Source organism: Lissotriton helveticus, chromosome 3_1 (genome assembly GCF_964261635.1).
Source record: "Lissotriton helveticus chromosome 3_1, aLisHel1.1, whole genome shotgun sequence".
NCBI classification, from domain to species: Eukaryota; Metazoa; Chordata; class Amphibia; order Caudata; family Salamandridae; genus Lissotriton; species Lissotriton helveticus.
In genome coordinates, this window is record NC_136061.1 from 175,604,212 (window position 1) to 175,628,403 (window position 24,192).

The 24,192-nt window shown below is 50.0% G+C and overlaps 1 protein-coding gene across 7 annotated transcripts in view; it reads right to left on the reverse strand.

Moving 5' to 3' along the window:
- LOC144822239 (caspase-1-like) overlaps positions 1 to 23,955 on the reverse strand; it is a 415,881-nt gene extending 391,926 nt beyond the window's left edge. For all 7 annotated transcript variants that reach the window (XR_013608591.1, XR_013608590.1, XR_013608589.1 and 4 more), the window contains exon 1: positions 23,836 to 23,955. Coding sequence is in view for 4 of the 7 variants with exons in the window: in XM_078679501.1 (XP_078535627.1) it covers positions 23,836 to 23,842 (7 nt within the window). In the remaining 3 variants the exon portion in view is untranslated. The remainder of the gene's footprint in view (positions 1 to 23,835) is intronic.
- Positions 23,956 to 24,192: the final 237 nt, after the last annotated feature.

A 24,192-nucleotide genomic window follows, 5' to 3' on the forward strand; every position in this document is an offset into this window, starting at 1 on the left:
TCAGAAAAAAATATAGGAGGAAGGTAAAAAGTTCAGGGATGACCCTGCAAAAAAGGCCAAATCCAACAGTTATCATGTCCTTACCGTGACTAGCACCCAAAAGATATTTTTGACTGTGGTAGGCCTAGCTGTCCTATGTAGAAAACCAAAATACACATTAAAATCCTAATATTAGAACTCGGGATTGGGACTAGCTAGACAAATAAATAAACAACTATGTTAAGATTTATTAAAAATGTAATTCAATAGTTAGGTTGGATATTTAATTAATATTGAGAAAGTTACATTTTAGAAAGAAGGTTACCTTTTCCTTGTCAGAAGTTCCTAGAGGCTAAATTTGCATTTACAGTCCTACTCCTGTCAGTCCGTAATTATTGAATAGGTGTGAGAAAGGTAGGAAATGCTTCTCAGAAGCAAACAGGCTGACCTGAATGTGCAGAGACGACACTTCTGAATGCCCAGTATAGGCATGGTGGGGGCTGCCTGACATGGCAGTGTCAAATCCTACTTGAATGTCAAATCTGGCTTGACAGACCAGTCGGATTTATATTTAGCACTTTGGGATGCACTTAAAAGGAAGGGAAACAGGATGCCAAAATAATTCTTGTGCATCCACTGTCTGGTTACTGGAAAACCCTACTTTAGTTCCACCAGACTTCTGTCTCTTGATTTATTGTGGGTTCAGTGACCCAAACTTGATTTTAGTGTTCGAGGTAGGATTACCATACTACACTCCCCACAAACACATACACACACACCCATCTCTTAGAGCTCAAGTTTAGTGTAGCTTAATGCTTTTGGTATCGGGTCGGGTTGGCTCCCAGAATTAATTCTGACCCATGAGCTCATGCCAAGCAAACATGTGCCATCTCCAGGCACCTCCTACTTGGAATACTACTGTATCTGAGCAATATCAGATGAGGACTAAACCTGCTGTCTGCGACCTGAGAAGAGCCCTGAAGTACTGGACCTGCTTTCTTTTGTATCTAGACCAAAAAAGTGACCTCCTGTTCAAGCTACAGGAATACAACACGCTATAAGATGCCTTTCCTGCAGCTGCCCAGCAGCTACTGAACACTGCTATTGGCCTCTTCCGGACACCCTCCAAGTCTTTAAGTGCCTTCCCTAAGGTTCCGGGGGCTTTAGAAGTGTACTTCTGTGGTGGATTAGGATTTAAAGGACTAAAGTCAGAAGGCAAAATCTTTGACCAGAAAAAAACCTGGTTGGTGTATCCAATGTGCACTCCATTACATTCACAGTTAACTTGGGTCTAGGTCTGAGTGTATCGCAACTATTGACAATCATTGGCACTTTATGCTTCTTGTCGCTATTCGTACTTAAAATATTACATTTATATCTCTGGTTCCACTTATTCAATTTTTATCATTTTGTTCTCATTTGGTTTATTAAAGTTTACTCTGTTTTGTTAATCAGTTTGGGACTTTCAAATTATTTTTCATTTTGACTTAATTACTGTTCTGAAACTGCACAAATACTTTACACTTTGCCTTAAGTTAAGCCTATCTGTTATGTGTCATAGCTACTAGGGATTTATGCACAAGTTAACTTAGTGACTTTAAAGGTTCCCCCTGACAAGGGTTGTCATTATTTGAAGTGAGTATTTACCCCACTCTTCTAATACTCCAATTTCTTACAGTGGATATTTACAACATTTTGCATGCCATTTACCACACTGAACTTCACATTACCTCTTGAAAGGCTGACATATGGGCGTGCTAATGTAAGGAAAGGGATTTTCCACAGTAATAATAATTTAACTTTGTAGATATCAGGAAAAGTAAATATGGAAAGAAAGGTGTATATATGAATCATCTCCCTGTGCGTGTCTAGTTGCCTAAGATGGCGGCCGGAATTCGTTGAGGTCCGGTGGTCAGCAGTATCTTCCGGGTGTATGGGCTAGCTAACGCTTCTCCTCCATTGCTACTTACCTAGTTGATTGCTGGACCATGTTCTGGACCCCAGCTGCACTGTTTGGCTCGAAGGCCTGTTGGCCTCTGTCCTTAATTGTTATGGGTTTTGTTTCTCTGTCGCTACAGAACTCTCACCATCTCACACTCTGCTTAGGTGGAGGCCACAACCAGAGAGGGAAGGCCCTGCACTAAAGCGGCCGACTCATTTGATTACTGATACCAACTCTACAACACACTGAAGGGGTTATACACATTTTATACATCGTGACTTGCCCCTGGCCAACAGCAATACACAGACCCAGAAGGTATCTCCACACCACCCAGTGCCCATACCCCAAGATCGTGAAGCGGAGGATACTCCCCCCTAAGACTTGGACTACTAGTCTAACTAACCTCCTCAACATCCAATCCACCTCCAATCTCCCTCTCTCCCCTTACTTCAAGCCAACACTCCACCTTTGCACATCCTACTAACAAACAGGATGGATGAGATGGTACAAACATTACGTCAAATGAAGGAAGACTTACATATTCTTATACATCTTACCATTAAGGCGAGGGGGGCGTGGCTTGGACATCGATGTAGGCAGCAGCGGACTCCGGAGCTCCTCCGCGGCCGCCCTTCTCCCACATATATCCTGGCCTTATTTCAGGGTCCCCGACCCCGGACGGTACTCCCCTGAACCCCGTGCCCTTGCTGAACGGGGGGGCACGACGAATTGAGCCCCACGAGCGGCGTGGGAGAACTTTCCGAGAAGCCCGAGGTGGCTGGGCAGAGCGTTCCCAAAATGGCGGCTGGTGTCGCGAAGTTGGGCGCCTGACTGGGGCTTCCCCCGGCGTGCGATAAGATCCCTGGAGCTGTGTGGGGTGAGCGGAGGGTGCGAGACCCGCGTCAACGTGGCCAAGACAGGTGGGGAGATTGCAGTGTGGCCCCGACCGATCCTACAAGGAGACAGCCTGAGAACTGCCTGACCCCAAGATGGCGGCGCCCTCATGGCGCCAGGGGGACATTTGAAGGAGCACCAACAGCGGAGTATAAGACCCCGAGAGGCGACAGTTCACTGGCTGGGACTGTGACTAGGTGAGCTCTGCTAGCGCTGAAGAAAGGAGGGTGCCCTTCAGCTGTCGGAGTGGGTGGACGAGCGGGAGCCCCGCTATAGCCTGGCCTCATTTATGGGTCCCCGACCCCAGACTGTCCTCCCTTAAACCCCGTGCCCTTGTTGAGCGGGTAGGCGCGATGAATTGAACCCCACGAGTGGCGTGGGAGAACTTTGACATGCTCGAGGTGGTCGAGCGGCTGGATCCCAAAAGGGCGACCGGAGTCGCGAAGATGGGCGCCTGACTGGGGCTTCCTCCTGCGGCGAGGGGATCCCTGAAGCTCTGTGGGGTGAGCGGAGGGTGCGAGACCTGCGTTGACGCGTCCAAGACAGGTGGGGCGCTTGCAGTGAGGCCCTGAGCGTTTCTACAAGGAGACAACTTTAAGTCTGCCTGTCCCCAAGATGGCGACGACCTAATGGTGCCGGGGCGACATTTGCAGGAACATCAATAGCAGAATATAAGACCCCGGGAGGCGACAGTACCCTGGCTGGGACTGAGATAAAGTGAGCTCTGCTAGCGCTGAAGGAGGGAAGGTGCCCTTGACCCAGGAGCTGGTGGAGTAGGCAGACGGGCGGGATCCTCGCTCGTGGCGTAGTTCTACACCCTGAAGGAGTTCTCTAAACAGGACCCCTCTGCATTCCTTGGCCACCGAGTTGAGATAGAGGAGTTTGGGAGTGACGAGTGGTGAATGGTCCTCGCCTTACGACTACAAGCCTGATGGGACCACGACAATGGGGGAAAAAGAACAGTGACCCCGGTGGTGCGTCCTGAGGGAGGGGTCTGGACTAGTAATAACGCGGACCAACGCAAGACACCATTGCTGAGGGCCACTGATTACAAGTGTCCTAATATTGAAGGGGCACCCTGATGAACTGTGCTGACTACTGCAAGTGTAACTTTGGACCTGGGGGCTGGGTGGCGGGACTAGCCGCTAGCACACACACCCAAGATGGTCAGGGGGAACAGGAGGAAGGGCTTTGAGGCACTAAGACTTGATGATCCAGGGCACACCATGGAAGCTGAGGACGCGGCGGCTGGTCCTAGCGACTCTGCGCAACCACGGGACCCTTCTCTGAGCGACATCATGCAAGCCATCGTGGCCTCGAGGGAGGCTTTGGAGAAAAGAATGGACTCCATAGGCTCCAACCTCTCTCTCCTGAAAGATGACCACAGAAAGCTGAAAGAACGGGTGGAGACTAATGAGACGGCCATGAAGGACATTCCAGATGAGGTTGATGCCCTGAAGAAGACGTTGACTGAAGTGGTGCAGAGAGTCCGCGTGTTGGAGATTCGAGCAAAAGACAGTGAAGGGCGTTCGACGTAATAACCTCCGCATAGTGGGAATCCCGGAGCGAGAAGAGGGATCAGATGCCGTCCGCTTTGTAGAAACCTGGTTACGGGCGGAGATGGCCCCAGAGGGCCTTTCCCCCTTCTATGCGCTGGAGAGGGCCCACAGGGTTCCGGCGCGACCGCCTAAGCCTGGGGCCCAGCCGCGCCCAATGGTGGTAAGGCTCCTACACTACCGGGACCGGGACCATATCCTGCAGAAAGCCAGGGAGCTGCAGAGTCTGCGAATCGGCAACAGTAAAGTTATGATCTTCCCGGATTTCACCAGAGACGTTCAACGACAAAGGGCCTCCTTTTTAGCGGTTAAACGGAAATTACGGACTCTGCACCTTCCTTATGCAATGCTGTTCCCGGCCCGATTGAGAGTCAATGCTGAGGGATCCAGGCACTTTTTCCTCACGCCACAGGCAGCCTGGGAATGGCTAGAGGCCCGTGAGGAGACCGGTGGGCGCTCATCAGCTACGACCTCACCTCGACGTCGCTCCCCCATCGTCACACCGACGCAACGACCCGGCTCCCCTGCAGGGCTGGCGTCAAGAACGAGACAAGGCGGTATTGGCGGCCATCAGCCAGGGAGACATCAGCCCAACCAGCAATACGTCGGAACGCACAAGGAGTGGGGACCTGAGCCCTGGTTCCAGCAGTGTCCATGGGCTATCGGAGGCGGACCTACCTGTGGTCACTCCACAAATAGCGGACAGAGTGTTTGACTGATGGGGCAATAAGGATGATAAGGATGCCTATGTGAGGTATCAGGGGTATATGCTAGGCCTTGTGGCGTAAGTTATAGGGGGGAGGAGGTCTTCGCTGATGCTTTGCGGTGCTCTCATGGGGACCTGGTGCACGGAGATGAACTCTTGGGAGGGGGAGGGTGACATCCGGACCTCTTGGTTCGACGTTCCAAGCAGCCTGAACTGAATTAGACGCTACAAGTGTTATTTTCTTGGTTTGGATGGGGATGCCACGTTGGACGCCTGTCCTGGGGAGGGGGAGTTGGGGAGGTTTTGCTTGCTTTATTTATGGGGTATGGTTTAAGGGGCCTGGGTGTGTCGGAGAGGAAATTGGGGTGGAATGTCATAAGGACCAATGTCTGCAATGGGACCCGCATTAGGTTACACATGTCTCACGTGATATGTTAGGGGTATGCACACTATGCATAGGCGCCACAAGATACACTCCTTTTTAGTACGAGGAGGTGTTTAAATCGTCTTCCTACAGGAGACACCTCATGGCAAAGGAAGGGAAAGCTCTTCAACACCGGAGGAGGGGCCAAGTTTATCACACTGTATTCTCGGCCTATGCCAGGGGGGTCTTAATATGGATAAGGGCGGGGGTTCCATTTCAGTGAACGTCACAACTGGTTGACCCAGAGGGCAGATATGTAGTGATACAGGGGAAATTAGATGGTAGGAATTTAACGATGGGATGTTTGTATGCCCCAAATGTAGAACAGCCCACTTACTTCTCCTCGTTGTCCCGTAAATTGGCTTCAGTCCTGGTGGGCCCATTGCCCCTTGGAGGAGATTTTTATTGTGTCACAGACATTGCCCTAGATCGATCACACCCCCCATTACCGAATGCACCGGCGGGCAAACTGGCGATTGCGCGCTCTACCTGGCAACGAAAATGGGGATTGGTTGACACCTGGAGGGTTCAGCATCCAACAGTTAGGGATTATTCCTTTTTCTCTGCCCTCCACGAATTGCATGTCCGTATAGATGCATTCCTGTGCTCCCCTGATGTGCATGGAGAGATTTGCACTAGTGAGTATCTCACTCGCACCGTCTCTGACCATAACCCGCTGATCGCCCGGATGAAGTGGTCGCGACTGCGCCCCAGAATTCCTACCTGGAGATTGCGCCCGGAGGCGCTTGAGGATCAGGTCTTCAAAACCACTATAGCCGCGAGCATAGAAAACTACTTTCAGATTAATGAGGGGTCTGCGGGGTCGGTCACTGTTGAGTGGGATGCCTTCAAAACGGTAGTGCGCGGGAGCTGTATTGCGACGGTGTCAGGGATTCGGAAGACCTTACTACAAGACATCCAACGGGAAGATGAGAGATTACGCACCCTGGAGAAAGAGCGGCCAGAACGCCCGGATAAACAGGAAGCCTTATTGGAGGCTAGGGAGGCAGCTGTGGCAACGGTAGAACGCCTTCGATGTTTTGACCACAAGTCCAATCTTACACGGGCGCACTCAGAGCGAGATAAATCGGGAGCCCGCCTGGCCTGGCTGGCCAACCCAGCTCGCCGTGGCTCAGTCATGTTAGAACTCCGAGATCAATTGGGCGGGGCCCGTTTTTATCAACAGGGAATAAATGAGCTGTTTTTTGATTTTTACACAGAGCTCTACCGTAGCAGGGTGCTCCAGTCGGAGGACGACTTACAGAGCTTCATGGGGGATTTGCACATACCGGAATTGGAGGATGAAGATGCAAAATTGTTGGGTAGAAACATTGAGGTGAGAGAGGTGAGGACAGATATTAAAAGTATGGCACGGAACAAAACACCAGGCTCGGATGGCTTCCCGGTGGAGTTTTATCTCACTTACATCGACCTCCTGGCGCCCCGGCTGACATGGCTCTACAACGAGGCTAAGAGGCTGGGTTGGTTGCCGGATTCTACCAGGGAGGCGATCATTATTGAAACCAGGCAAGCAGCCCTGGGATAGGTCGGCATATCGCCCATTGTTTATGCTCAACCTGTATTATAAAATCTTGAGCAAACTTTTGGCGACGCGGTTGCTCCCCAACATGTCCACACTGATTCACGTAGATCAATCCGGGTTCATCCCTGCCCGCAATACCGCGCTTAATATACAACTACTCCTATATATTTTGGAGGCTGATACCTATGAAGTGGACGAAGCGGCAGTGTTTGCTGTCGACATTGAAAAAGCTTTTGATAGCTTGGAGTGGAACTACCGCTTTCATGTTATGCGTAGGATGGGGTTGGGTCCGGATTTTGTGAGTTGGACGGCTCTACTATATAAAGACGCAACGGCCAGGGTCCGGATAGGGGGAGTAGTCTCAGAGGCATGTGCAGTGGGTAGGGGCGCACGCCAGGGTTGCCCCCTCTCACCATTGCTCTTTGCTATAGCAGTGGAGCCTTTGGCAGCGCATGCTCGGTCGGGTCAGGCATATCAGGGGTTGGATGTATACTGGCAGGTGCATCATATCGTGCTCTATGCAGATGACCTCTTGATGTTTTTAGCGGATACAGGTGACTCCCTGCGGGGAGCGAAGTCCCTACTGCGGGCATTGAGTATGGTGGCTGGATTAAAGGTCAACTGGGCGAAGTCGTGCCTATTCCCGACTCGGGAACGTAGGACGTGCCCGCGATCTACTGAAGGGGTGACCTGGGAGGAGAGATGCCTTCCCTACTTAGGCACGGCAATTTACCACGAACGGGGAGACATCCTAGAAGGGAACGTGGGGAAGGCGATCAAGAGCGCCAAGGTAAATTTTGAATTCTGGGGCACGCTTCCGCTATCTCTGGCGGGGAGAATGGCACTCCTCAAGATGGTGACCCTTCCGATACTCCTCTACTTCTTTAGGACTCTTCCGATCTGGATCCCGGTGAGCTACTTCTGAAGTTTAAGGATGATGGTTAATAGCTTTTTATGGGGGTCGGGCAGACACAGGGTGGCGCTCAAGACGCTCATGAGACCCCGGGCAGAGGGAGGACTAGTGGTCCCGGATTATGTGACGTACTATTTGGCGGCCCAACTGCAGTGGCTCACACAATGGGTAGCGAGGGCCACCAGAGAAGAAGGGGAGTCCGGTGAGCCGGCGGGCCCCGTGCAAGTTTTGTCTCGCATAGTTCTGTGCCTCCCGATTGGGGATATGCATCTCACTCAGGAATTTGCCACAGCCTGGAAATGTTGGCGTAGGTACCTGCGAAGGGGGGGGATAAAGATGCCTTACGCACCCGAGATCCCACTGAAAATTTGTAGGGCACTCCCTCACGGAGGTACATGCAAAGTTTGGAGGCCTAGGAACAACAGGGTCTAGAGACCATAGGCGACTTATATGAAGACGGCTCGTTGATGCCATTTGACCTTCTGAGAGAACGTTTTGAACTACCTAGAGGTGACTTTCTGGTACATGCTGCGTTAACGACGGCGATTCGCAAGCATTGGAAACTGAGCATGACAGAGCCTCCGACAGCTATGGGTTGCCAATATGTAGTGGTTGCTGCGGGGACCATCAAAGCTGTCATGTGCCTATACAAAACGTATGACCCTGGAGGCTCTGGCCTCTCTGCTAGCCTTAAAGACTAAATGGGAAGTGGATATAGAGAAGGAAATCCCTGACACGGCGTGGAATGGAATTGTGGGAAGGGCTTGGAAGGGGACGCGCAACGCTAGGTTCCAGCTGGTGCATTTCCACATCCTACACAGGGCATACCTGGACCCCAGTCCGCCTACATAAATATTTCCCAACCCACTCAGCGGCCTGTCCACGGTGTCCGGCAGAGGTTGCTGATTTCCAACACATGTTATGGTCCGGTCCAGCACTTGACTTCTTTTGACGGAGCTATTAAGAGAGGTTACAGAACGGGACTTGCAATCCTCAATGGCACACTGCGTCCTGCATTGGTTTCCCCAAACCTCAAAGAACAAAATTACTAGTAAGTTTCTTGACCTGGGGTTGATCTTAGCGAAAATAACTATAACTTCCCAATGGAAGGCGAATAAAGGTCCCAGTGTAGAGAAATGGAAAACTGAGTTCAGTAAGTGGGCCCGCTGTGAAGGAGAAGTCCGGTTACAAATGGCACTTAGAACTGGCAATGAACAGGCACTAGAGAGGGCGAGAGCCTGGGAAAGATTAGTCATAGAACTCACACCTCCGGCTGCTGAGGATGAGGAGACCCCCGCACATAGCCCTGTAACACGCTTGCCATAGTACAGCATGAGGTCTGAAGGGAAACTAGATTCTCAACTGCTGCCCCATTCCCATGACAAACGATGACACAGTCTGCATGATTCCATTGGTCCCTTTACTAGATAGACCTGGAGGGGTCGGCCCCATCCCAAGATAGTAGTACTCCGACACGCCTGGGGGGTTGAGATGTTTGGTTTTATTGATGAGGAGGGGGGGATTGGGGGGGTAGCGGGGGGAGGGTAGGAGTTGGGGCCGAGATTGGGGGGGGGAGTCTAAGGGACATAGTCTTCCAACGGTCTGATTTCTCAGGTAATATAACATGGATACTAGAAGACCGACTCTATGCAACTTTTGAGGGAGGAGAGGCCCCACCGTACGAATGTATTGTCATGGGTTGCTGGCTATGAGGGGACTGTAATCCTGCTGTTCTGCCTTTTGTTTAGTTTCTTATGCAATCAAAACAATAAAAATTGTGTTAAAAAAAAAATCTTACCATTAAGGCGACTACCTTGGAAGGGATAAGTAAGAATTTCAGTTTAACTTTACCTGGCCGTGAAAAACTCAATTCTTTCCCTTCTATGCCTCCCACTATCCCCACACCGTTCCCATCCTCAGCTGGCTCGAATAGCCCACGGCCGAGTTGGAGAAGACGTTCCTCCCACAACACATCCTCTAGACCCTTGGATTTGAATTAATTATCGGAGGAAGATATTGAATCTCTCCTACTTTCATACAACCCTCAACGTGAAAGATTGGTCTATCAGAGTCAAATCCAATCTATCTCTGTAAACCCCCACAGAGAACTAAAAAACAAATCACAGAATGATAAATAAACAGAACCTCAGGAGAGTTACACTTAACTAGACCCCTAAAGATATCCCTAAATCCTTTTAAAATGCATTCTTCTCAATTGTAGATCAGCGGTTAGATGCCGCGGACCTAGTAGATCTCATCCTAGCGCAGGATCTAGACCTTCTGATCGTAACAGAAACTTGGCTAAATGAGTCCTCGGCTCCCACCCTTGACATTCTACTTGCTCCTAATTACGATATCATAAGAATAGATAGACCTATCAGATTAGGGAGTGCCATCGCTTGTATTCACGGTAACAGCCTTGCAGTTAAACAGTTACAGTCCCCCAGCTCTTTCATCATGTGAATATCTATGCATCAAAATTGCCTGCAACAATAATCCTGTATGCAAACTACACGTTCCATCATCCTTCGTAGAACAAATCATGGATATCAACAAAAACTGGTCAACATGGCACTGAAATCTTCCTTGGGGACTTTATTCTCCATTGGAGCGACCTTAATTACCCTATAGTCGATAGCCTCAAATCTTTTCTTATGGATCTTAACTGGGTACAAATTTGTGATAGGATCTCCCCCTTCTTGTGTGTGGGGCTATCATAACAAAAGATAAGTCTACCCAATTGCAGACCTCGTAAATTCATAAAAATGTTACTAGGCCTGCAGGTCTATTGACTTGAATATTCGACTCAACCTATTTGTAATGCTCTTGACCCATAAATAAACTGGTTTCAAATGAGGTAATCTTGGGCAAATAATGTAATTCATTGAGCCGCCATTTTCTTCATTATGACATCTGAGAGCACCTGCAAACGTGCTAGTTCAGCATGTCTGCTGTACAAAAAAACTTGTATCATTTAATAGACTATAAATAAATGTCATATATAATATAAATCTAGCCACATATAGGATACACATGACCCCTGACTTACCTCTTAGTTCATTAACAGCATTTTCATCAGGGCGGGCAGGAATGTTTCTCAAATCATGTTTAAAAACTATCACTTTTAATAACTACATAACTAAAAGCATTAAGTGTTAGCACACTGTCATTCGTAATCAGCAGATTTTACATTCAAATTGCTGAAACTTTCAAACGGACATGCTGCTTTTCTGATAAAAATATATAGAGCACAAACATAAATGTTTCTGCAAATATGTGTCAATTGCACATCACCAAGTAAAATGTTCTGGTTTGTTTTGCTCTTACCTCTTTGTTTGCATCAACCTCCTTAACCCCTTCGCTGCGGCGGCTATTCCGCCGCAGCGCTAAGGGGGAGGCGGGGCCGCGCGGCGGTCCCGTGCTCGTGACGGAACCGCTCCGTCACGGCCCTCGGGTGAGCTGTGCTTGTGACGGAACGGTTCCGTCACGGACCCGCCCATCCATTAAAACGTCAGCGCAGGCGCGGAATTCGCGCCGCGCAGGCGCGGCGAGCGGGCCGTGACGGAACTGTTCCGTCACCAGCACAGCCCACCCGAGGCTCGTGACGGAACGGTTCGGTCACGAGCATGGGAGGGGTTAATTACAAACAAATGTGCATTTGTAGTTCCTGATATATTTTGAAATATTTGTAATATCAATCAATCAATCAATCAATCAATCAATCAGTGACACTTATAAAGCGCGCTACATACCCGTAGGGTCTCAAGGCGCTGGGGGGGGGGGGTGCCGCTACTGCTCGAACAGCCAGGTCTTCAGCTTCTTCCTGAAGGAGAGGTGGTCTTGGGTCAGGCGCAGGTCGGACGGGAGGGAGTTCCAGGTCTTGGCGGCCAGGTAGGAGAAGGACCTTCCTCCTGTGGTCGCTCTTCGGATGCGGGGGACGGCGGCGAGGGCGTGGTTGGCTGATCGGAGGTGGCGTTTGGGAGCGTAGAAGTTGACTCGGCTGTTGAGGTAGCTCGGGCCTTGGTCGTGTAGGGCTTTGTGTGCGTGGGTGAGGAGGCGGAAGGTGATTCTCTTGTTGACGGGGAGCCAGTGAAGGTCTCTCAGATGTCCAGAGATGTGGCTGGATCGTGGGATGTCGAGGATGAGTCTGGCTGAGGCGTTTTGGATCCGCTGGAGTCTCTTCTGGAGCTTGGCGGTGGTCCCGGCGTAGAGGGCGTTGCCGTAGTCCAGTCGGCTGGTGACGAGGGCCTGGGTGACGGTCTTCCTGGTCTCTGTGGGGATCCACCAGAAGATCTTCCGTAGCATGCGTAGGATGTTGAAGCACGCCGAGGAGACGCTGTTGACTTGCCTGGTCATGGAGAGGGAGGAGTCCAGGATGAAGCCCAGGTTTCGTGCATGGTCTGTCGGTTTGGGTGCGGTGCCCAGGGCGGGAGGCCACCAGAAGTCGTCCCAGGCGGAGGGTGAGGAGCCCAGGATGAGGACCTCCGTCTTGTCCGAGTTCAGTTTCAGGCGGCTGGTCGTCATCCACTCGGCTACCTCTTTCATCCCTTCGTGCAGGTTGGCTCTGGCGGCGGCGGGGTCGTTGGTCAGGGAGAGGATCAGCTGGGTGTCGTCGGCGTAGGAGATTATGCTGAGGTGGTGTTTGCGTACGATGGCCGCGAGGGGGCTCATGTAGACGTTGAAGAGGGTGGGGCTCAGGGATGAACCTTGGGGGACGCCGCAGATGACTTCGGATGCCTCTGACTTGTACGGTGGTAGGCGGACTCTCTGTGTTCTTCCGTCGAGGAAGGAGATGATCCATTCCAGCGCCTTGTCCTGGATTCCGACGTTGCTGAGGCGCTGTACTAGGGTGCGGTGGCAGACAGTGTCGAATGCCGCGGAGAGGTCTAGGAGGATGAGGGCCGCTGTTTCTCCGTTGTCCATCAGGGCTCGGATGTCATCGGTGGCGGCGATGAGGGCGGTCTCGGTGCTGTGATTGGCTCGGAAGCCGGACTGTGAGGGGTCGAGGGACCCATTCGTCTCGAGGAAGGCGGCCATCTGCTTGTTGACGGTCTTCTCGATGACTTTGGCTGGAAACGGGAGAAGCGAGATGGGGCGGTAATTCTTGAGGTCGGTGGGGTCCGCTGTTGGTTTCTTGAGTAGAGCGCTGAGTTCGGCGTGTTTCCAGCTTTCAGGGAAGATGGCGGTGTCGAAGGAGGTGTTGATGATGTCTCGCAGGTGGGGTGCGATGACAGCGTCGGCCTTGTTGAAGACGTGGTGAGGGCAGGGGTCGGTCGGTGATCCGGCGTGGATGGAGTTCATCGTGCGGATGGTGTCTTCGGTGCTGATCGGGGTCCAGGCGTGGAGGGTGGTGGTGGGGGGGGGTGGCTGGTAGGTCGTGGTGTGCGTTGGTTGGTTGTTGAAGCTGCTGTGTATGTCCGTGATCTTGTTGTGGAAGTATGAGGCGAGGGAGTTGCAGAGGTCTTGCGATGGGGTGATGTCGTTGTTTCCTGCGCTGGGGTTGGAAAGCTCTTTCACGATGTTGAAGAGTTCCTTGCAGTTGTGTGCGTTGTTGTCCAACCGGTCCTTGAAAGCTGTTTTCTTGGCGGCGCGGATCAGCTGGTGGTGTTTCCGGGTGGCAAGTTTGTAGGAGGTCCTGTTGTCCGGTGTCGGTTCCCTTTTCCAGACTTTCTCGAGGGCTCGGCAGTTCTTCTTGGAGCTCTTGAGTTCGTCGGTGAACCATGGGGCCTTCTTGCTGCCGGGTCTGCTAGGCGGGGTCCTCAGCGGAGCGAGTTCGTCCGCGCAGTTGCTGATCCACTTTGTGAGGTTGTCGGCGGCCTGGCTGGGGTTCGCTGAGCCGGCAGGAGGGTGTTGGATCAGGGAGGTGGCGAGCTGGTCTGCTGTGATCTTGTTCCAGCTTCTGCGGGCGGTCTGTTGCTGGTGTTGGTGGGTCGTCGTTCTCTTGAAGGTGAAGTGGACGCAGCTGTGGTCCGTCCATTGAAGCTCTGTGGCGTGGCTGAAGTCGATGTCTGTGCTGGATGAGAAGACGGCGTCGAGTGTGTGTCCGGCGAGGTGGGTGGGGGTGGACACCAGTTGCTTGAGTCCCAGGTTGGCGAGGTTGTCGAGCAGGGTGGTGGTGTTGCGGTCGTTGTTGTTCTCCAGATGGAAGTTGAGGTCTCCCAGGAGGATGTAGTCAGCGGAGGGGAGGGCATGTGGGCTGACGAAGTCGGCGATGTCCTCGCTGAATTGCGTGCGCGGTCCAGGGGGTCGGTAGATCAGGGTGCCTCTGAGGGTGGTGTTCGGGTTGGTGTGGATCTGGAAATGCAGGTGTTCGGCGCTGGTCAGGGTGTTGTCGGTGCTGGTCGTGAGACGGATGGTGTTCCTGTGGATGATGGCGATGCCTCCTCCCATCTGGTTGGCGTTTCGGTCCCTCCGGACGATCTTGTAGCCCTCTGGGATAGCGATGGCGATGTCGGGAGCTGAAGAGGCGTTCATCCAGGTCTCCGTGAGGAAGGCAACGTCAGGGGCTGTGGCGTCTAGGAGGTTCCAGAGTTCGATGGCGTGTCTGTGGACGGAGCGGGTGTTGAGCAGGATGCACTTGAGGTGGGTGCTGCTGGAGTTCGGCTTGGCGGGTGCTGGTGCGGGGCTGGTCCGGATGCAGGAGAATTTGCAGGCGTGGCAGCTGAAAGGTCCGTGGGTGCGTCTTGGAGTGGCTTGGTGGCATTCTGGGAGTCGGCCGGTGTTGAGAGCGAAGAGGGTGGCGGCTGAGTACGTCAGGCGGGTCGGTCGGGGTCTTCGAGAGCCAGGGGTCCTGGCGCTGGGCGCGGTCCAGACGCGGACGGGCGCAGACGGGCTTACCTTTGGCGCGCCTTCGGCGCACAATCGGCGCGCCCGCTGCGCGTGACCGCTGCGCGTTCGCACGGTCGCCATTTAAGGCGAAGTGCGCGGGTGGGCGGGGCAGCTGGGAGGCGGGAGCGGGGAGGGTTACAGAAGACAAAAAAGGGGCGGGGACAAGCGGCGGTGGCGGGAAGGGAGGGCGGGGGGCGGCGAGGTACGCGGACAACAAGGAAGGAGAGCAAACACGGGGAAAATGCAAATATCAAGAAACAGGCACAAATAAGGCAAAACAGGGGAAAAAAGAGAGTTATACCAAGCAAGCACAAAAAACCGTCAAAACAAGGGCAAAAACACTCGCAGCGGCGGCAGCCGGCAAACGAGGCAGCAGCGAGGCAGAGGGCAGGCGAGGGGCACACGCAGCAGCTGGTGGCCGTGCGGCGCGGGGGTGTCCCACAAGTGGGTCACACTCACCTGCGTCGCACGGTCGCCATTTAAGGCCAAGTGCGCGGGTGGGCGGGGCAGCTGGGAGGCGGGAGCGGGGAGGGTTACAGAAGACAAAAAAGGGGCGGGGACAAGCGGCGGTGGCGGGAAGGGAGGGCGGGGGGCGGCGAGGTAGGCGAACAACAAGGAAGGAGAGCAAACACGGGGAAAATGCAAATATCAAGAAACAGGCACAAATAAGGCAAAACAGGGGAAAAAAGAGAGTTATACCAAGCAAGCACAAAAAAACGTCAAAACAAGGGCAAAAACACTCGCAGCGGCGGCAGCCGGCAAACGAGGCAGCAGCGAGGCAGAGGGCAGGCGAGGGGCACACGCAGCAGCTGGTGGCCGTGCGGCGCGGGGGTGTCCCACAATATAAATGTACAGGCTAGTTATTTAAATGTTATGTGTTAGAGAAAAATAACTGACATCTTCAGACAGCTCACTTGACAAAAACCTCTAGCTCTAGTAAGAGAGAGAAAAATAAACCTCATATTCCAAGCATCAATTAGTTAAAAGACAAACTTATATTTGACCTATTACCTTGAATAGACAGAAAATGTGTCAAAATAAAAACAAGATTTAATGGCATCTTTATTGCTCCTTCTTTTCCTGAATGAACAGAATACCTGTTTCTTTCCAGCCTAAATTTACTGGACAGATGGGACTAGTAGAAGCTAAAAATAGCTTGACCTGAAAACTTTTTACTCACAATTTCGAGTGGGAGAGTATATTTTTTGAGGCCTGCAATTGGAATATATCTTCCCTTGTGATTGGTCTAACTATCATCAGGTCAGCTTCTTCTTAGATAACAACTACCACAAAAAATACATTTGGAAAATAAATATAAGGTATATCGATCTGATTGAACTGGCATCACTCATTGATAACGTCCTAATACCCCCCCTGAAAATATGGTAGATGGCAAAAGCTCACGGACCACTATACTAGCTCCATGAAGAATATTCTTGATTCAACCACTCCCTTACAACTAAAAAGACTACCCACAAAAGACTTACAACCATGGTACAACGATAGCCTCAAAACTGAAAGACACAACCTCAGATTAGCTGAGCGAAAGTGGAGAGCCTCTCCAACTCTGAAACACCTCATACAGCTAAGATCTCTCAGGAATACCTATCACAAAAACAATCATAAATGCTAAAGCGCGCTTCTTCAGAAACCAACTGGACCAAGCCAAAAATTGCATCAAAAAAACTTTTCGATCTGGTCAAGAAGCTATCTAAGGCCTACCCAATCTCGCCTCAAATAGACCAAGACTACTACCCAACAGTGCAGAATTTGCCTCAGTTTTCCTGTAAAAGACTAATAACTTGAAAGCTGATCTTGAAACCTCACAAAGTCAATGTCATCAATCACTAAACAACAGAATCACCCCTACTGGTATAAGTGATCTCACATACCTTCTGGAATGCATCCTCAAAAACAATGCCTCCTGGAGTTCGTTTAAACCAATTGAGCAAAACACTCACAAATTGCTTTCAGACCTGAAACTTGTCAAATCACTCCCACTCTGGACTAGGATTGTAAATGCTTCACTTCATCAGGGACTGCCTAAAAACCAGACAGGTCACCCCTATTTTTAAAAAACAATGGCTGATCCAACCAACCTTTACAATTTTTGCCCCATTTCCAACATCCCGACACTGACTAAGGTTCTTAAAAAATGTGTTCATGTCCAACTTTGTAACCACATCGACCAATTCAGCCTCTTTGACAGGCACTAATCTGGTTTCCACTCTGGGCACAGCACTGAATCGGTCATGACACATATTGGACGATGCTCTAAAAATGCTGGATCAAAATGAATCATGCCTACTAATCCTCTTGGACATCTCTTCGGTCTTTGACTCTGTAAAGCATGATTATTTACTCGATATACTAGACAACAGATTGGGAATATCAGGATCTGTCTTAAATTGGTTCACTTTATTTCTGCAAAATTGAATGCAAAAAGTCATGGTAACTCAATCCCTTTCTAACACTACACCGGTCACGCTTGGGGTGCCACAAGGATCCTCTTTTTCCCCCACTATATTCAAGCTATTCATGGAACCACTAACAGAAATGCTAAGGGCTTCCAACGTTCACTTTTATCTTTATGGGGATGACATCTTGAAATTCTCATCCCCTTTCATCCTACCTTTCAACTTTCTGCCATCTTGCCCTTCACATTTCCTTCCTTCCTGTTAACCTTCCTTTCTACTTGTTCTTTTTTCGCTTTGTATCTACCCATCTTTTTTCTCTCATCCTTACTTTTACTTTCATATCTTACTCTGTCATATTCACTCATTGTTTTCTGATGTGTTCCTTCCTCTTCTTTTTCTACTTTTTAACTTTTTTCTTTATGTGTTTCCATCCATGTGCATGCCCGCTGAAAGCTCACAGCCCTCTCTCATGGTATGTGGTAGCACTGCTATTTATCGGCATTTTGTCTGCAGACATAAGAGGCCCATAAACAATTAATTAATGTTTATGTGGACCCAGTTCTCAAGCTTATGAGGCCCAGTGGGAACCACCGCTCAATCTACTAAAGTGGGTGGTTCCCTACGCTCCTGAGGTTAAGCACCAGAAAGGGGCCTGTGTAGTACTTGCATGCTTGGTACTTACCTGCATAGTAACGCCCTGCAGGCTAAATACAACAGGTTTACACTGAGAGGCTAGTGATGAAAGCCTACGCTGCAAATGGAAGGAGTCTCTGAAGTCCATGGATAACTTGCCTTAAGCAGTGGGGAAAACAAGGGAGCAACCAGAAAATTAAAGTGCCCTCCACTTCGAAATTAAACCTCTGGTGGCAAAAAGCAAACAAAGCAAGTGAGACAACCACTCGCTAGATGAGCTCCCCTGTCTCTTCCATCCAGACATTATCCATCCATTCATCCTTTCACCCTTCTATCCACCCACTGACTGATATCCACAATTTCATCTTTACATTGTTTCATCCATTCATTTTTTCATTGCAGTCAATCTCTCCTCATTCCATCCATTCTGCCATCCACCGATCCATCCACTCTGCCATCCATTAACTCTGCCATCCATCAATCTTGCCACCCATCTATCCACTCTGCCGGGCATCCATCTATCCATTTACCGTGCCATCCATCATCATCCTTCGATTCACTCTGCCATCCATCCATCATCCACGCACACTGCCGTCCTTCCCCTCATCCGTCCACTTTGCCATCCATTCGCTCATCTTTTCACCCACTCATCCATCTATCCTTTTATTATACCATCCCTTCACCTGTCTATCCATCTGTCCTTCGATTCATTGATCCATCCATCCACTGGGCCATCCTGATACCGGTCTATCCACCTGTCCATTCACGTAATAGTTCACCCATTCATCCACTGACCCCCACATTCATCCACCCATGCATCTACAATAGGGGCTTCAAACACCACCCATCTTTTTCATTGGTTCCCCTTACTGTTCTTTGTAAATGCCGGCTTTTGCTTGGTGAATACGCTTGGTAGTCCCTGCTTTTAGAGTTTTGTATCCTCCAACGAGGATAGCCCCCGTTACATGTGCTCTTACTTTTCAGGTTATTTAGGATACTTTGAAAGAACTTATTTTTGTTCGCCTACGGTCGCACAGCTGCTCCACATGCATTTATTTCCATTTCATTTTCAGCGCAACTGAAAAGAGGCCTGTAAATCTTGTTATAGCACCATTTTCATGTTTCAATGCTTGTGGAAGCCGAACGGCATAGTTCCAAAGCAAACGTGTGTTAGCAAGCCCTTTTTAAAATTATTTTTTTTTTTAATAAAGAGAAGGGACCATGTGTAGCTGTTTGAATTGCACAAACTGTTTATTTTTATGATTTTGGATGCCGCGTGACTATTAGTTTATCAGCACGGTGCCCACTTCAGGGACGTCACGCTTCAGGGTGTTGTCTTCATTCGTCATGGGTGCTACGGATTAGTGGCATGACTGTTTACTTTACATTCCTCCTCACCACTGCGAGGAGTAGTCACAGGGAACACCACCGCCTCTGCCTTTCACAGGAGGGTTGCGTCTCACCCCAGGTAACTCTAGACAAGGCTCGGGACAGGCAGTACAGGGAAAGCGACGACATGGGTGTTTGTTCCCGTTTCTTTCACCCTCCGTTTGTTCTCGGTAGCTGCACCAGCTCCATTTGTTACAATGCAGCGCCTGCTTCAGGCAGCATGCCTTTCTTTTATCAGCACTGCGCCCGCTTCACAGCCCCCGCGCTTCAGTTTCATAAAGTGTGGCGGCTGTGAAGCGGTACCATGTTGATAATAAAAAGGCGCACAGCTGCCGCACTTCTTTCAGCATGGCAATCGCGCACCTTTCTTTCATCATCATAGGGTGGCGCCACCACCCTATGCAGACAGCTTGAATAGTGCAGTTCATCTCAAACAATGGCTGTGGACATTTCTCTATTTATTTCTGCTTATATCATTTTATCATAAGAGCGCTCGGCTCCTGCTGCGCTCCCCCCAACTGCTTGACTTTAATTGTAGGGGATTGTAGATAGACACGAGCGGTCTTGGTGACTGCAACACATTCCTTCGCGCGCTGGGTGCTTGTGCAATACTTATTATATTATTTGTATTCTTCCAACATTGAGAATGGAACTTGAACCATCAATAAACAGCTTAGTCGATTATGGAGTGGCAATGTTTGTGTCAATCTCAGGCGGACGTGTTTGTGTTCCAAAAGGGAAGCCACAGCAGAAGGAGAAGATCAAATACACAAAAGATGGTGCAATCTTTGTCCGTCTTCTATCATCACCACTGTTTCCTTCTCCTCCTCCTCTGTTGGTAGGTCATCAGTGTACCTGATGCAGAGACCTCCACTCCCAGATCCAGGCACTTATCTGACTGGTGTCACTTGCAGGGCGAGTTTTGATGATTTTGTTTTCCAGGACTCGTTCCAAGAGAGGCAAGCAGCAAGCCTCAGGCAGGTCCAGTTGGTGCTGGGCATCTTGGCAGTTACAGGAAGGCCTTTGGAAGCTCATTGTTTCTCTGTAACTGGAACAGGGGCAGCCAATTGACCCTTGGAGTCACTATGGGTACCCTGGAAACAAGAAAGCAGGCCCAATCTTCCTCCTTCAGACAGAAAGGCAGTCCTTCTACCAGCAGGGCAGTCTTTCTAGCAGCAGGGCAGTCCATCCTTCTGAATCATCCAAAGGTCCAGGAGTGTTCTGATCAGAGGTTCAGAAGGTTTTTCGTTTTTGTGTGTGGAGACGTTTCTGGCCTACCCCAGCACTGGTTCTAGAAAGTTTTTCCAATGGTAGAATATACTTTCCCTGGTGAGCGCTCCAAACTGTCGGAGTGACAAAAGGCAGAGCAGGCCTGGTGTCAGAGTCATTTGAGCAGGCTGAAGACAACACCCTTTGGAGTATAAGTCGGCAAGGGTACAGCTCTACCCTCGACCATTCGGTCACGAAGAATTGCCCCAGCTACACCTAGGTCCCTTGGTGCACTGTCTGGCCCAATACACACCCTTAATGGTGATCTAGAAACATGCCCAGGTAGGTAGAAACTCCTAGAAAGGCCAACTTTCTAAAAGTAAAAATAACAATTGATAGACAGAATGCAGAACAATGTCATACATTCATACATTCACCCCAGGACTGAGATCTGGGCCTAAATCCATAGTTTTTTTCCTCACCATGCCATTCCAGTTTGGATCCAGCCATATGCAAATAGACTTTACATTAGCTCCATATAGAATGCAAATCTAGCCACATGTAAGATACACTTGACAGCAGACTTGCCTCTTAGTTCATTAAATGCATGGTCACCAGGGCTTGGCCAGGAATGTCTCTCACATCATGTTTTAAAAAAATCACTTTTAATAAACTACAGCATAAAGTAGTAGCCCCCTGATCTACTTGTACTATTCATTTATGAGTTGTTCAAATGTTGTTTTAGAAAGAAAACCTGACATTTTACTGCATTCTGTTTCACAATTATCGTCACATAGCTCACTTGACAAAAAGAATCGATTGTAAAAAGGGGGAAAAAAGTAAAAACACCATTTTCCAGGAACACATGAGCAACAATTGGTAAAAAGACAAACTGACATCTGAAATCTGCCCTTGAGCAGTTGGCAAATGTGTCAAGATTAAACAAGATTTAAAGACGTTTTAATTGCTCATTCACTTTCTGAATAGAACACCTGTTTCTTCCAGCTTAAGTTAACCCGCCAGCAGGGTCCAGTAAGTGCTAAAAATAGCTTGTCCGGCTAAAATTTCACTCGCATTTGCAAATGGATTTTTCGAGGCCTGTCGAAGACAGGATTAAGTGTATTGGGGTGGGTAGGTACTCTTGCCAGCGCCACTCAGTCTGCATGAGGGGCACATTTGGTGTCCCCATGCATAGTCCAGTTCAAACCAGCTCTGGGAGCCGTTGGCTCCCACTGTGGTGCAAAACTGGACAAAGGACATGTAAGTAACCTTTCCCCTGTCCAGACCCTCCCCTGAATCGTCCCAACCCTTTCCGAAGGGTACTTAGGGGCAACCTGTGGGTGAGTCCCTAGATTCAGCGTGGGACAAGATTCAAATTGGACACCAATTCTTCTTCTACCGTCTGGGCACTCTGGACTTTGGGCTCGACGTCGTCCCCCTTACAGTCTGCTGCATCCTCTATGCAACATACAGGAACCTTCCAAGGCCTGTGGGCAAACAAGACACTTAAAGGAATCTCCCTTGAAGTGAAGGAGTCCCTCCACTGCTTCTGCAGGCACAGCAACCAAGCTGACAGGCCTGCTGGTCTTGAGCTCCTACGGACTCTGAAAGGTTCTGCAACACAGGTGGTGGTTCTTCACAGCTCTCAAGGCCTGCCTTGCCCCCTCACCAAGTTTGAGCCCTGTATCCCTTGTGGGAGCCTCAGGAACCAAACTCCTGTGCACCAAATCGACTTAATATTGCAAAGGCTTGTTGGCTTCCTTCCACCAAGATCATCAGGCTCCAAGTAGCCCCAATCTCAAGCATCTCCAATGACCAGAATCGTCGGCCACACCGTATTGCTTGCACCGTGGTCTGCATCTTTTGGTGAGCTGCTCATGGTCCTCTTGCGACTCCAGTGCCTCTGGCCCGTGGTCCTGTTGAGGGTTATCTTTGCTACTTTTGGGCTCCTCTGATTGCTTGTGGCCTGTCCTGACTCCCCTGCTTGTGGCAAGTCCCCTGGACCTTGCTGGTCCCAACATTGCACATTCTTCGAGTGTTGGTTGCCTTTTGCCAAGGCTTATTGGTGCTCCCGCCAGACACCGACCCCTCAGCACTCGACATCTGACGTGGAACAGCTCATGCACAGTTCCTGGCCTTCCTCGGCGTCGCCTGGTCCTCACAGCTGCAGAGTCAAGGTCACCGTCAACTCACCTGCAACACCCGACATTTGTGGGCATTCATCTTCCAGATCTCCAGGTCACTCATGAGTGACATAGACTCTGTCCCCTCTGCTTGCAGGTACCTCTCAACTAGAATCCACCTTCGGATTCCACTGGACACTTTCTCCTTCTCCAGCAGCAGCACTTTCCTGCAGTTCTCCATTGGGTTCGACAGCGGTTTTCGACACTTTACACCCGGCTTCCCTAGTGTGTCTGCTACTGTGGAGTATTAATCCGACTTGCTTACAGACGCAGGTCCCATATTGAGCTTTAAAAGCAACATTTATATTATTTCCTCTAAAGGTTTTTTACTAGGATTTTCATCCATCTTGAGTGAAGTTGTGATAACAGTTTTTACCTAGGGATCTCTTGTGTTTATCTAAATTTGACTTTTGCACATATATTGTAATGATTTTAATTAATTACACAATAAACGGAAATTAACTGAGGGACTAGGTGGGGCTGAGCAATAGTTGCGATTTACAGTCCATGTAGCCAATCTCCTTAAGGCACCCTAGCTCTTGTCCACATTTGACCGAGCGTACCCTGCAGAATTCAAGTCTGAATAGCCACAGGACCAGCTCAGCATTTCATCCTGCTTTGGTCAGAAAAGTGGACTATTAAATAATGGCGATGACCGAGGTTTCTCAAATTAGGCGGCATGATTAAGTAGTCCGTTGATATTTAACCTGTTACGTGCCCCCTTGCAAAATACAAATTCTTTGAACCCTTGAAATCTATTACACAACTATAACTCTGACACTCAGGACTGACTTCAAGTGGGCGGAATGCGTACAGTATCCATTCCCTGCTCCCACCCGAGCTAAGGAAAACAGAAATGCCGTTTTTCTCTTTCACCGTTTCCTAAACTGTTGCGCGATACCTTGCACCTTCTAACCGGCGCGATCACAGAATAAGTAAACAAATTCTATGCAAAGAGGGAGGGGCCCAATTTCAAGAACTCGACATTCCGGGTAATATTTGTCAGAATTTGGCAATGGCCCAGCGCACAATCATAGCACCTTTGAAGGTGGCCGCCACGGCGATCAGCGAGTAAACAGGTCGTGTCACCTCGGCTGCTCGCCGCTGTGGCCACCGTGACCCCACCGTGAGGTAAACGGCTCGTCCACCCCGCGACCTGCTCACTAGTGTCCGAAGGTGAAAAGTTAACATTGCCGTCGAAAGCCCCCCACGCTCTTACCGTCCATCTTCAATGACAACCCTCGAGAGCGTGGAACAGACACAACCGGAGCGGAAGAGATCTTCCCGCAGTAAAAAGTGAAAGTGAAAATGCATACATGTAATTCGATGCTCTACATGCATGTAGGGCGTCAATTGGCGGGACTTAAAGGAAACCCCTCCCAGGAAGAAACCGAAGCCCTCACCTCAAGGCAGGAACCAAAGACTGCAACTCCCAGCATGCAAGGGCGCCACCAGAAGTTCATGAAATGTCTAATGAATACAGAATGTCGGTTCTCCTTAGTTCTGGCGTGAAACGCGCCCGTGCACGACTGCGGCTGTGGACTGCGCAGGTGCCCTCGGCGCGTGAGGTACCTTC